The following is a 15,112-nucleotide window of genomic DNA, read 5'->3' on the forward strand; positions in this document are numbered from 1 at the left end:
CCTGCAACAGAACAGAGGGTGATCAGATGTCTAGAAAGTGTGACTGACAGAGAAAAAAATGGATTGTTTAGTGAGGAGAAGGTGGAGGGAGATGCTCTCAGTCTTTTATATGCAGAAAGGTGAGGAAAAGAAGGAGGCAACAGACTTTCCTCAAGATCCACTGCAAGATGAGTAAAGGAACAGATTTAAATTACAGCAAAAGGAAATTTAGGTTAGGCAGCTTGCTGAACAATAAGAACAATCAGACAGCAGACGAGATTGTCTGGAGGGAGTTAGAGATCTTCATTACTGCATTTTTTCATAGAACATTTAAATAGCTTTATATTGGGAATGCTGTAGCCATAGATGGTCTTGGCTTGGCTTTGAAGACAGATCAGATGAGTGTCAAGATTGAAAGTTATATTCTACAAATCCTACTAAATTTTAACATTATGTATAACTTTATATTGCAATCCAGTTCTTGCTTTATACTCCTTTGTGGAAAGCTAGAGGACATATGCCAGTAATAAATGTGTTACTTAAGAACAGTACTTAAAATAACCCAGCAATCAGAAACTATAAATGTATATAGTGTTGCTATTTTAAAGGCATAAAAGTTTAATCGTTTGTACACATACAGTCAGGAAGATTCATAAAATACTGACCTAGGCACTCTACATTCTCCATATGGATATGTCCAGATTCGGATTACATGTTTGTCAGCATTGCCTTTAAGTCTCTGTATAAGACACAGATTGTGTTTGCCTGATCTGAAGTCTGCTGCGGTCAGTAGGAATCTCTCTAATGCTCTTTAGTGCATCACTTTTCTGTTCTATCAGGTTGTTCTCTTGAGGTCACCATAATGATCTCTGAGCACCTTCGAGCTCGGCTGTCGGCAGTGCAAGTGAAAAACACCATGTGTTTATTTGCTCACCCTCTTTCTCCGAGAAGAAACGTGTGCACAGTTGGGTGTATTGTATTTGTTAGAGTTTTTCTTTTGTTTTGAAAGTGATGCAACTATTGAATTTTGAAAAATGCTTTAATGCATACATTTAATGTGCCTAAAAACTTACTGATGTAGCATCTTGCAAGGACACATAATCACGGACAAGAGCATAAAGTGATTCCCTGTTGCTGTATGCAGTTGGTATGAGAGTTGAAATCTCTGTTCTAGGAAAAGCAAAGGAGATTTTTCTGCTCTCTCAATAGGGCCAAGATTTCCTTCAAGATACTTTTACATTCCTTCAGCAACAAATAACGTAATGACTAATTATCAATGCTTAGAAAGCATTTTCATCATGCAAAGTTTCAGTAAGCAACCAAGCCCTATACCTTCCCAATGAGATATGTCATCCTCCTTTTATGGATGGAGAAAGAGAAACATATTCATGAACATGCAGCTGGGTGGTGTTCAGTGATAAGAATAAAATGCAAGATTTTGCACTGTCAAGTCAGAGCTGTGACCATTGGGTCCTGCTGCTGGTTACAGTCATAGTGCTACCCAGAGATACAGGAGAGGAGCCCCGGGGGCACTAACAGGCCTTACTGGCCCTGCCCAGCCCCACCTTGGGCCTCCACACACCCCTGCCCATGGCCCAGGACTCCATTTCAGCTCAGCCTGGGGTCATCAGTCCCCGCCCCAGTCGCACCACGGGAGTGCCGGTCTCCAGCCATGCTTCCTGGGTGGATGCCTTGAATGCGTGTTGTAGCTTGTCTCCAGTTGTGTCCCTGGTCTTGTCCCCTTTTGCTCCTGGTTGGGCTCCCTCAATGGCCCCTGGCCCTGATTCACCACCTGCCATGTTGGGGGCTGTTGATGGACCCCATTACCAGCTCCCAGTTCCGCACCTGGGCTCAGCACCTCAAGGATGGTGCCCAGAGTGCCCTAACAAGAGACTGGACAAAGATCCCACAGAAAGTCCTAGAATTGCCCAACTGTCCTCTTATCCTGATACAGAAATAAAATAATAATTTAAAAAAAATCCCCAAATCTTACTTCTCTGGCAACCACGTGGAATACATCTACCTTCTTGTCAATGTAGAGGAGGAAAATAACTCTGCTTTGTAGAGACCCCAGAACATGTAATGAAAAGAGGAAAAGAGGACATACTATGGAGGAGATAGCTAGTCCAAATACTGGAACATTACTTGGATTTCCTGCTCTGCGCTTACAAAACACAGTTTCAGATTTGAGTAGAAGGTATTTTGAACAGCAACAACTGTGTGAGAGAAGGTGCATGCAGGCATAAGGGAGAAAGGCAGCATGTGCTGAGAGTAGGACCGACACCGCCAGCCACTGCTACTGCTTCCATCTGTACTGTGATAGAGAACCGGCAGCTTATGTACAACGTGAGGCAGCTCTGCTAGAGGGAATGTGCAGTGTTTAGGATGCAAGCAAGCAACCTCATGTCTTCCACAGGCAGCATCCAGCGTTTAGAAACTATATAATGCACTAAAATTAGGGCATTAAATTTCAGACCTCTGCCACCAATGAGTGAGTTGTCTTCTTTTCCACATCGTTTGTTCCAGAGATCAGCAGCAAACTGTGGTGACCCGTGGAGATAAAATGCAGGGGAGGGAAGGTGTCAGGAACCACTGTATCAACAGGTGATGAGAAAATGAATACCACTATAATTTCAGACCCTTCACAGAAGTGCAGCTGCATCATATCTATCCCAGCTTACCTAAAATAAAATTAGTTCCAGTAGCTCCTAAGAGCATGCCATTAACACAGATCTTTTTGCTGATCCCTAACTCAAGCAGACAGAGAAATCCTCAAGCCAGTGACTTACATAGATGTCCGTAAGTATTAAAAGAATTGTCAGGACTTATAATGGCTTAATTTGTCTCTGCCTTCCTCCAGCTTACAGTCAAGAGTTGAAATAAAATTGCTCTGATAAGGCAGTTTAGAAGAGGAAATATTAAGCTTACTTTAACTCAATACACTGCATTAAAAGTACACTGATGTTTCTGTTGAAGTCCACAGGGTCCCCTCTACAAATATTCTACTACAGTTCTCCCAAGACTTCCTAATGTAGTGAAGAGAATCCCTTATATTGATAGGAAAAAGTAAGAAAACCCCCTAGCTTTATTTATATTGAGAGTTCAATTTATAACTGAATCCATGCATGTAACGGTCTGGATGCTGTCTGTGTGGTGAAAGATGTCCATACACTGTTAATTCTGGGTCTGTTTTCAGCCTCACTGAACTCAAGAGAGATCCACTTAAGCACGCTCCTTAAATGTCTGTGTTGGTGGAGCACTAACTCGCCGCCTGTGCTCCCTGTCGGGGGCCCTTTACAGTTTCAGAGAGCTGGTTTAATGACAGTGAACACCCCAGTAATATTTAGGTATAAAACCCCGATACTTTTAGATAAGGGGAGAAAAATAGAAAACTGCAAAGATAAAGTTTGATTTTATGGTATAAAAAACAATGAAAAAATAGATTTAATGAAAACACAGTAATTCTGGGTTAACCCCCCCAACTTTCTGTAATCTGTATTAGTGAATTATAATACTGGGATTGATACAGGCAGCTAGTTACCAAAAAAATCACTGTAGTTTACTCTGTAGTCCCAGACCTAACACAGTATGAGCTACCAGATGAAAAAGGAGATGATGTTTCTGAACAACAATGGTTGTGATTGAGCAGCAAATAACAGCAGATTTCTCTGAGGACTTTGAACGGTGAGCCATCTTGGGGTGTTGCTGACCAAGGCTCCTAAACCTTGGCCAGGTTTTGAACTGGCAAACACAATTCTAGCATATTTAAAAAAACAAACAAACAAACAAAACCACAAAACTGGCAGTGTTTAGTTTGTTGCCCTCTGCAGAGATACTATTGAAGCAAATCACCAATGACATTAATTTTACTAGTAAGAAAGCCTAAATGTTTTTAATAAAACTGAAGAAAGTCTCAAGCAAAACCCCACACCCTCCATCCTCCTTCAAAAAACTCAAGGTAAGTTTATGACTCTAAGTGTTCATTCTCTATAGAAACAAACCTCCAATCTTAAACTATTTTGCTCCTTAAAACTAAACTGACATCAGAAGTCTGTAAATATTCTAGAATACTTTGATATTTGAAGTCAGTATTACTGTTAGAAAAAGTAAGAATGTATGGAAAATGTATAATTAAGCTAATTCAACACCCTTAATTCTCCCCATCTACCGTTGCCTTCCCACCTGGCACGTTCTTTGCATTTTTTTTTCTTTTTTCTTTTAGCATAGAAGACATTAATAAAAGCAAGAACACTTTTGTTCATCAAAAGGACAAAAGAACCCTACCAAAGGGAAAAAAAGTCAAGTTTAACTCAGTAGTTCAGGGTAGATTTGCGCTATCTGGGGTGCCTTTCCCAAATGTCTTTTGTTAGCATTGATGATGAGTTAAAGTTTATGATCTATTGCACCTTATTGGCAGATTTTTCTCTCTCTTCTCTCTCTCTCCCTGTTAGGCAAAGTATATTTTTTTTCTGAATTCTGATTAAAGAGGAAACAAGGAGGCAGTTCTAGCAATTAAAGTTTTACAGCTGTCTGACTGCTGTGGAGAGCAGGAAAACAACATGAGAAGGAATGAGGTGTCCCCCCTATGTGCCCAAGTTTTTTTTACAGATCTCATGGCAATGATTCAGTCAGCTTCCCCCTCAGGGTGCATCGGACCCAGGAGCTACATCTGAGCACACCTCAGTCAGTGGCTTGAACTCCTAGGAAAGGAGGAGCAGGAGAATCCTGGCTGTCAGAGTAGATACCGCGCTCTCTTTTTTCTGCTGTGTAAGCCTTCTGCCTCATTCTAATGAAAACGTTTCAACGTCCTTCCAGTGCTGGGGGACAAGCTGCAGATGTGTTAGTGATACACAAAATAACGAATGGTCCAAGGAAGGAAACCCAGACACGCTTAGTTATCTTTTCACCCAATGAAACATAACAGTCTGAAGGGAAACAGAAAGATGAATGCACAGAGTTGGGTTAAAGGAAATCCTTCACCCCTTTCACCAGTGAAAGTCATTATCAGATGTTATTACTGAAGCCAAAAGGTTGGAGGAATACAGAAAAGGATGAGCTGTTTATTCAAGAAATGCAAGTGCTTAGCTGCATTACAAAGCATCTTAAAAACAAAATATAAGCCTTTGTGCTTCAGGTTATTGCCCACCTTAAAATAATAGTAGAATAAAAGAAAATGTCTTCCCTGCACAAGTCATTCTTTCTTACTTCCCTGTGTGGTTTCTCAAAGCATATGTTTCTAGCTGCTACCTGAAATACTGCACTGGAATAGGAAGAGCATTAGTTACATCAGAAGTAGCAATTAAGTTTTTATGTTCTTTAATCTGGAGAAGACAGGGTAGAGTCTGTGATTCTTGTTGCTTATTTTTCCAAATTACTCATGAGAAGTCAAAGAATGATCCAGGCAGGCTCAGACTGGTGTATCACAGAGTGCATATTATAGAGAGCATATAATAGAAAGCCGCATAAAATATTTTAATCAGACTTTATATATAAACCCAGCTTTGATTATTATAATGACACTAAGCATTGAACTTTAAAGGCTATGCTGATTAAATTCATATAGGAAGTCCAGCATAATTTATCAGCACTCTTCTATACAAATGACTCAACTACTGCCTACTGCCAGCCTTTTAACAGTCCTAAAACCCAAACCACAAGAGGTCTGTTACTAATGAAATATGGTAATGACTAAACTTATAAAAGAAAAATTAGATGGATAAACTGTGCAGGATGCATACTGGAGGCTTCTGCTTCCCTAGAGATAGAGTTTAATTTGTTATATACTTAATCTTACTCCTGTCATGGTTTAAGGAAATAGGATATTTATATGCAAATTTGTTGGTGGATTCTTTGTTACTTTTACGTTGTATTTAAAGGAAGTTGAACCTGTTTCTGAGCAAGGTTCTGAAAATGATTGCCGAGGTCTTCTGCCTGTCCTTGGGGAAATACAATCTTATACCCATGTTCAAGTTATAACGTTGCCAGACTGACTCACAATTTCTACTAAAGCACATCTCGGTTCAGGATGGTGTGGAGAGCTAGCAAAGAATTGCTATGCATTAAAACCTTATTAGAAAAAGAGTTGTTCAACTGGTCAGTTGGGATTTGTCCTTGACTTCCAGAAATTTATTTCTGAGTCTTGCAGGTGACTGTGAAAGGGCAGACCTGTGAAAGTGTCACTGTTGATGTGAGTTGTGGCAGCTCCCATGGGTCTGAACATTAGTGTGGACCTATGAGAGAGGATGAGCCCGTCAATGCAGCTGTAACTGGGCAGTTGAGCACCTGGGCTGGATTGCCAAAGGCAGCTGGCCATGGCCAGCAGCTAGCATGTCTTACCCACACCAGTCCACGACACTGTCTGGGCTCAGACTCACCTCTAGCCTCTTTGGACATGTGTTACTGCACTGGTGAGAGTAGTGTGCCTCAACTTTTGACAGCAAGCCACATATGCCCACTTAATTGAAAAAAAAAAACACACCAAACCACACCAAACCTTTGATCAATTATTCTTACGTAGTCACCACAGGCAATATCCACAGAAACCATGCAAGGGATCAGAGCTGTCAGTAGTAAACTGCATCCTTGCATCGCTCTGCAACCCAAGGCAGTGATTTAGTTATGCAAGGAAGAAGCGGGCACACCACAAAGGATGATACAGTACAGATAATTACTGAAACAGTAAACGACATAATCACATGTATCCGATCTGTCTGGGCACAGCTGTTTCACAGCTGGACAATGCACCTCTGCAAGGTGAAAATCTCCCACAAACCTGTGTTTCTGCCAAAAGCATTTGCCCTGTCTGTTTTAAGTAGCTTAATGTATCTCCTGACAGAACAAGACCTTGCTCAGCGCAAACCAGGAATGAAATGAAAAACAGCCACAGCGCTTTAAAAAGCCCTTCTAAGGCAGAGGACTAGGATGACGGTAGTCAGAGCTGACTGCAGACATCTGAAAGAGAGCAGACCCACAGGAGGTCCAGGAACAGTGCGCTAGGCTCAAGTCCAGATTATTTCTTCAGTGATGCCTTGCTGGTAGATTCAATACCTCAGATCGATCAGGAGCACTCTCGTGCGCCTTCAGCAACAAGCATGGTTTTTCTCTTCCTATTCTGCTGTTTGGAGATTTGGGGCTTGAAACCTCCAGTCCAGCTGCAGAGCACCACAGAAACTCCCGTGCATGTTTTCAAGCCTTGGCCACTTAAACTTCCAGAGTTTTACAGTCAAAGCATAAGCCTCACAGTAAAACCAGAGAAAAAGAAAGCAATCAAGGAAGTTAATTCCTGGCTATTTTGCAACATCCATTCCATATGTCCAGGAATATGTAAGACTAATTGGATTTTCACTGACGTCAGTCTAATCAATGATCAGTTTACGAAGCTTAATGTGTTCTCCCCTGGCTCACTAGGAGATACATATTAACCTTCAACAGAACTTCTAAACACATTTTACTTGATTAATGTAATAACTCCTCTCCTTTCTATAAATACATTCATGATTTTTGTATAAAAACCAAATGTAATTATAGCATACTGGACTCTTAATGGGTTTCTTTCCTTTAACAAGCATTTATGTAAACTTTGCTTCTCTTACAACCAACCATCTGTTTTCTCACTGGAGGGAGACAACTGTTCTTTGTAATCCCAGTGAATTTATTATCCAATTGAAGGCCTTACTAGGAAAAAAAAAAAGGTATTTTACAAAAGTTTACATTTTCTGAATTGATAACTGTGTTGATTAGAAGAGACAACTGTGTCATTATCCTGGACTACTGATGCAGATTATCAGCTATAGTTGCAATGATTCATACACTTGGTGAAAAATCCTACTGTGGTATTTGGGGATATAAGAAAACTTGCATATGTAAGGAGATTAGTGCTTAAAGAAGTTTTCACAAATCCTTGTGTTTTGTTACAGACTAAGAAACAGTTCAGTAAATGCATGGATTGTCCAAAAGATGCTTGCAAGAAATTTTAGCCCTCCAACGCCTTAAAAAGTTTTTAAAACAAAAACATTAATAAGCACACTAATGTGTGACAGAGTCTGGGGAGGACTGACAAAATGCTGTTTCTACTCCTCTCTGCAACACAGCAAACACACAAAGCCAGCTATTTTCACTCAGAACAGAAAGCACAGATAACACCTATGAATCCATCCTTTTTTTCACATAATCTTTCTGGCCTGTTCATGGATTGCTTCTGTCACCCAGAGGTGAGTGATTAGGGTCTTTGCAAGCTGTCTTATTGATTGTGCGATTTGAATTCCTCCCATATGGTACTTTATTTTGTAATTTAACTGAAGAGGCCTCGAAACATGAATTGGAATGAGGTGGGAAGGAGGTGGGATAAGGTCCTGCACTGCAGAAACCAACCCGGGTTTGCGCATGGTAGGAAGGAGTTATTTAAGGAGTTCTCCAGAAGCTATTCTTGAAGCAATTAATTGTTATGTTATTTAATACTGTCTCTCTAGATAAGTTACAATCAGAATGTAGTTATTGAGAAGGTCCTTCAGACAAGATATATTTTGTTCATGCTAATTATGAGTGGTGGTCTTTATTCTTTGCTTATCGTGTCTAAAATGCATACATATTTTCAGTTTCTTAAGAAAGTACCATGCAGGCCCTGAGCAGGTATTTGTGTGCAGGATCAGTCATTTATTTCCCGCTGGTCTTGAAGAAGATAATGAAATGGATGCGATCTGCTCCAAGAGCAAATACCCTGAACCTCCTCTGATTCCAGTCTCAGCTGGATATTCAACATGTACATCAAACATACAGGGAAGCCTTTGAAAGTAGGATTCATATTTTTCTTTATTCATAATGAATTCCAAGTTCCCTCTCCACTCTCCTCAGAAGCAAGCATGTGCACAAAGCAGCAAGTCTCCAATGAGTTACCTGGGAATGCTACTGTTTTTCTTCAAGATGTCAGGGATTTTTTCAATGAAAGGAAGTACAGACAATAGAAAAGCTAATGATAATTTTATAGACATGGCACTTGGGACATAAATATTTAGTCACTGCAGCCATTTCCACTACAAGAATTGGGAATCTTAAGTAATTTCAGATTATATCCTGACCCCTTCACCTGCCAGTGGAGAAATCTCACCTGCTGCTCACGCAACATCTCCTGGCAAGGGCCGGGAATTAGCCATGTCATTGGCACCACCCAGCTCTTCCCCCTGAATATACTGCCCAGGTCTGAGCCATGGAGGGGCAATCACCTTGTGAACCCACAGCAAGCCCCATTCTGCAAGACGTCTTTCCCCAGTGCCACCAATATTGGACTGTTAGTGGAGGTGGTAAAGGCAGCATTGCCTTCAGGACAACCCGACCCAACACCCAAGCTATATCACACTGGCATGACACGGGAAGCGACATCTCTGGCTGATCTGGAGGAACAGAGCCTGCAGTGAGCTGGCTGATGTACTATGACCATTCGTATGTGGATAAAGTTGTAGATCCTTTATTCTTTGCCAATTCCATGTCATATAAAAACCAAGAAAGCTAATTTTCTAAGTGAAACACAAGGCCTCACACTTGTATTCATGCAAATTCCCACAACCTGGCACTGGGATAACAAAGTTTCCTATTCCCTGTAACATCAGGCTTTCTAATGGTGCAATTTCCTCCTTCTCACAACTTCAGTTCTTTTTTAAGCTTTCAAAATCTCCCAGTTCTCACAGGTTTGAAAATAATTAGCCTCATCTTTTCTTAGAATTTCTTTATTTTCCCTGAAAGGGCCTTCCCGCCCTGTTCAAGGGACTCCCGCTTACAACTCCTTGCCGCTGTGAGCAGTCTCAGATGGTGTAAAGGTTGCAGGAGTGGGGACAGAGCAGCTTGGAAGGACCCCAGTGTAGGCATATTTTGTTTACATGAGCAGTCATGCTGATCTCTACTCCCTGCCAAGTAAGCCAAGATTTCAGTAATCTTCTAACTGGTATTTAGTTAGAAAGACATTGCCATATATGCTGTTTTGCACGGGGCTTGAAAAAGACAAGGAAATAAGTGTGGCCCAGTTGCAAAATATATACCTTGATTCTCTTTTTGACATCAGGTCAAGTGCACTCTACTGATCTCAGCAGGGTGTTCAACCTGTAAATCAGTGAGGCCCTAGCAACCAGTGCTTTTCTTTTGCTTTACAGTATAAAAAGGCCACTACCAGTAAATTTTTTTATCCATTAGGATTCAATCCTTTCATTAAAAACCGACTGGGATGCAGATAGAAATTATGCACGTTTTCAACTGCATATTCAGAAAAGTCCAGAAGTGAAATGTCACCACTACCAATTCATGCTGAGCTTTCCACAAATAGCAGCTCAAATGCTGAAGCCACCCTGGCTAAAAAATTCAGCTCGCTCCATTTATGTTCTTGCTGCACGTCCTTCAGAGGGAACCGCACAGCCTGGTAACTCGACAGGTTCTCAGCCGCCCATGAGTTTTTACTTTTAGCCCCTCTCTGCCGGGGCCCCGGGGAGCCGCGGTCATCTCCAGCGGGGATGGACAGCTCCCGCAGCGCCTGCGGAGGCGGCGGCGGCTCCCGGGGGTCCCTGGGGAGGAGCAGCCCCTGCCCAGGGCACTGCTGCAGCGAGGCGGGTAGCAGGCGGCACTGGGCACATGTCGCTCAAAAATGAAAGCTCCTTGTTTTAACGCTCTTTTTGTCTGAACTGATGCCTTAAAGTTTCGTCTTCCCCCCTCCCAAGTCAATGGGAAATAATTCCCGTTGTCCCAGATGGTGCCGGTGGAGTCTCGCAGCGTGAATGAACCCCACTGCCCTGTGTCGGGAGAGTGGGAAATCCTTCCGTGACACTGTCAGCACATCTAATGTCATTCCTTCTTTGTGTTTCAGATAAAGAAAGTGGAGTCCATTTACTCGGGAAGAAGACATGCTGCGTTTATGAATGCTGTGACCGCCAGGGATGTTATTCTGACTCACCGGTACCGACTGGGTCACTTGGAACGAACACAAGTGCCAGCTTTCCGCTGGATACCACCAGCACCCGGGGGAGATCAGAACTGAAGTTGGCTCATTTCAGCAGTGTCACTGCCTTGAACAGCGTGCTGATACAACTGTCTAGAACAAAACTAAGCTGCTGAAAGTGACTTTCTCTTTTTCCTTATTTTTTTTTTCAAAATATGACACTTATAAGAAGACTTTCATGCCCAAAATGTTTCTGCGTTATTACTTGTGACCTCTGACTTCATGTTTGATACAATGCGGAGAAATGTAAGGTCCATGGCAGTAGGATAAAAACCAAAGATGAATAACCAGCTGAACCAAACTGGTCCTCAGGTTTTGACACAAATATTACCCCCAGCCAGCCATATTACTGCCATCTTAATCTTCAGCATAATGTTTGTATTCAACATTGCAGCACCCCCTCTGAAGCTTGTCTCCCCAAGGCAGCACACCCGTTCCTGAAGTGCAGGCTATTCTGCAACCCGATGAGATATTCTTTTCAGGAAATTTCCTCTGGCTGCTCCACCCTTTACAAATCACTTTTTACAGTGAAGTACCTCAGTGCTCTCTGATAGTACATATATTGTATTATGTACACTATATTGCAATATCATGCAATGCTGTATTATATTATATTATATTATTCTAGATGCAGTACCTATGGCTCTACCAGGAAGAAACTACTGAAACACAAGACCTATAGAAGCATTAGCATTCTGAGATCCTTTATGTTCTAAAACAGAGCAAAGTTAAATATTTATTTCCCAGCTATTGATACTTTATGAGACCATTCTAAGTGCCCGCGGCTGCTGGGCGTGTGTCGGAAACGCACACAGCGTTCCTGCCCCTTACCTGTGTGGGGAAGTCCTCTCATTGGCAGCCCTGATGACTGCACCTGCACTCAGCTCCCCACTCTCGCCACTATTTGTAGGATCCCAAACATCCAATTAAAACATTAGAACTAAAGAGCTAAAACATTAGAACTAAAGAGCTAAAACATCATCCCAGAGAAATGCGCTATTTTTTCCACATTTACTCAGACATGAAATTCTGTCTCCTGAGATTATACTAACTCAAAACTGGTTCAACATGTCAAAATGTTATTTTGAAAGCCTGCCAAACCTTTTAAGCTACTATTTTTTCCTCCTTCAGAAGCTTCTACTACTGAATCTTTGTATTCATAGTCATAGAATTAATAAAACTTACACTTCACATGTAGCAAGATATGAAAAAGCAACAAGAAAACTATTCATTCTCTAGGGGGATGTTTTTTCCTCAAGTAATTTCCTGTGAGGCATAATGGCAAACAGTATACAGAATATATGTTGGTGGGGCGAAAAATCAAAGGGGTTTTTATTTGAACTTTATTTGAGGTAATGCTCACAGTTCACCTGTGGTTTGGAGTAACGCAACCACCCAAAATGCATGCAGAGAAAAAATTTGCCACTAGGTAAAACCCTCAATAGCACATGGTATCAAGTAATAATCGTTCTTCTGAGATAAAACAATATTTTTGTTTATGACTCTGTTAATCAGACCTTTCAACCAGGGTAGCTATTTACTCAAGGAGCTACCCCTTCCTTACTTACTGCTTCCTAACTTTGTAAGCTAGCAAAAAGGTTTAGCTTTTGTTATCAACATGCATCTAAATTTCTATTCTTAATAGTTAACCTTAAAAATCTAAATATTTGCAGTAGAGGAGAAAGTGCAGAAGGAAATGTGGCCCCTGACATGTTGTGAGTTACTGTCAGTTTGAAGTCATTTAGAAATCTGCCCTGAAAAATCTATGAAAGCAAAAGAAGCAAAGTAGGAAGAGGTGTAAATCAGGAAATACCTGCTAGTTAGAAAAGAAAATTTTAAAACAGATTTTGCAGAAAAGTACTACGTGAAATTGGGGCACTGGTATTTAAATACTAGGAATTCAATAGGTAACAAAGTCTAAAAAGCTGTCAGGCTTTTCTTTGTATCTAAGGACAGCTGATGCACTTAATTCCTTCTTCCTCAAATATCTTTAGGTCCACTGAACAGCTAAAATATCTGTATCCCTGTCTTTGTGGAGCCAATGTGAAAAGGCTTCATTCAGCTGAAGGCAGAAAGCAATGACAAGCATCCTGGAAGAAATGTTCAAAAGCTTTCAGGTCATATTGAAACTTACTGAAACTTCATTGCAGTCGGGAAAAGAGGGGCATCTTTTTCAATACTGCCAGTATTCCAGATACCACAGGCTGTGGATATCACATTTAACTACATTTTATTAAACCAGGAGCAAGAAATAGTTCAACCAACGCACCATTGTCTCAGTGGTGAAATATGTATTTTATCAGATATAGAGCATTTTATATGATTTCTAGGACATAAATGTCAACCTAGCCTTTTTATTACGCTGATTGAATTTATTTAATGAGCTGTCCTACAATGGAGGCCAGCCCTGCATTTTTCACTTGCTTCTGAAGGGAATTTCAGTAGTTAGCAAATAAGCCCGGGTCTAATCTGCTTCCGTCTGCAATCATTTGAAAAATGATGCTTGGCAAACAGCTCTGCGTGGCCTTGGCATCAGGCAGAGACTGATTTCTCGCACCAAGAGACAGGGAAGGCTGAGCAGGCTGAGAAGTGCATCTACATAACCCAAAGCGACGAACCAGCTCTTTTTATTCTTGTGACACATTTGCAAACCCTGCGACTATGGCAGGGCCAGCTCTGGGAAAGCCGCTTTTCCTGCATTGCTACCCAAGGGATTGAGAAAAGATTGTCAAAGACAGGAGAGGAACTGAGGGCTTAATGTGCCTCCTCCTCACCGAGTCTTTCCCCTGGCTGAATAACCGGGTGTCACACAACCTCTGGGACTGATGATAACCCATTAAAGCTCTGCCTCAAGAGTCAACTCCTCACTCATGTCCTATAACCCTGACGATGGAGGAAAAAAGTCTTCCTAGTATCTGATGGCAGCTGCCTGAAAGGTTTCAGCTCTCTGCCAGGCAGACCAAAATACTACTGACAATTATCTGACAAGCAAGGAACAGAGAAGAGGTGACGAGAACACCTGACTTCTTCATGAAGCAGCAACCAGAGATGATAAAACAAGATTTTCTGTGCAGTGTGGTCAGGGTCCGGGCAGCCTTGCTGGAGCTAATGCACCAGCAGGGCCTCAGTGCTGCAGTCAATAGCAGAGAAACACCGCTACGAAGTTTGGGGGAGCCAGGAAACCCCCTCACACCAGGAATCTTCAATCGTCACATTTTCATCCCCAAAACAGCTTTTTGCTGGAGACCCTGGTGAGCCTGCCCGCGCTCTGTATCTCCTGCTCCCACTCCCCTGACCCTCTAACATGCACATGCTTCATTCCCCAGTTTAGACAGAGTCTAAATACCAGCCTCTGCCTTGCCGGGGGATAACCCAGCAGGGAAGCGCTGGAGCTCGCCGAGCATTACGCTGCTAATCATAACGTGACTCCTTGGAGGGTTATCTCCAAAAAACGCCTGGGCTGCGAGGGGCAGCCTGAGCTGCCGCGGTGGGCATCCCCCTCCGCGGAGCAGCCGCTAAGGCTGCCCCTGCAGCCGCTGCCGAGCGGCCGGGGCGGGGGGACACCCCCGGGGGGACGGGGAGGGCCGGGGGGCGCTTACCAGGTACCAGACGCCGAGGATGATGGTGCCGGTGCGGACATGGCAGCAGAGGCAGCAGCTGTTGGAGTAGAAGCGCGCCCAGGGCGAGCTCAGCATCTCCGCGGCTCCTCCGGGCTCCGCGCCGCTCCGCGCCTCTCGCCGCGCCGCTCCGCGGAGGCGGGGCCGGGGCCGGGGCCGGGGCCGGGGCCGGGGCCGCCCCTCCCGGCGGGCGGGACCGGGAGCGCAGGGAGCCAGCCCAGCCGGCGGCGGGCGGGGGCCGGGTCCCCGCCGGTTCCCCGGGTGGCGGCTGCAGCCCCGCGGGCCGCGGTGCCGCCCTCAGACCCCTCCGTGCCCCGCGCCCGAACACCAGCCAGCCAGCTGAAAAAACCCAGAGCACGGGGGCAATCACACGGAAGGATTTTAAATTACAAAGTGGAGGGAATTCAGCGAGTTGACAGCCTGGCCTGCGCGTGCCCGGCGTGTCAGGGATGGTGGAAAAGTGCCGTTCTCCTGGTGGTCCTACCCACCCCTTCCCAGGCAGGGCTGCACCTGAACTGGTGCGATGAGAGCGAACCCGTGA

At 43.3% G+C, this 15,112-nt stretch overlaps 1 protein-coding gene across 1 annotated transcript in view; it reads right to left on the minus strand.

Annotated features, from left to right (window-relative positions):
- LAPTM4B (lysosomal protein transmembrane 4 beta) overlaps nucleotides 1–14,724 on the minus strand; it is a 62,275-nt gene extending 47,551 nt beyond the window's left edge. Inside the window, exon 1 of the mRNA XM_087734947.1 lies at nucleotides 14,554–14,724. Coding sequence (XP_087591073.1) covers nucleotides 14,554–14,649 — 96 coding nt within the window. The 5' untranslated portion in view covers nucleotides 14,650–14,724. The remainder of the gene's footprint in view (nucleotides 1–14,553) is intronic.
- Nucleotides 14,725–15,112: the final 388 nt, after the last annotated feature.

The sequence above is a fragment of the Nipponia nippon genome, unplaced genomic scaffold (assembly GCF_047370975.1).
Source record: "Nipponia nippon isolate SJK-2023a ecotype South Korea unplaced genomic scaffold, ASM4737097v1 scaffold_1, whole genome shotgun sequence".
Taxonomy (NCBI): domain Eukaryota; kingdom Metazoa; phylum Chordata; class Aves; order Pelecaniformes; family Threskiornithidae; genus Nipponia; species Nipponia nippon.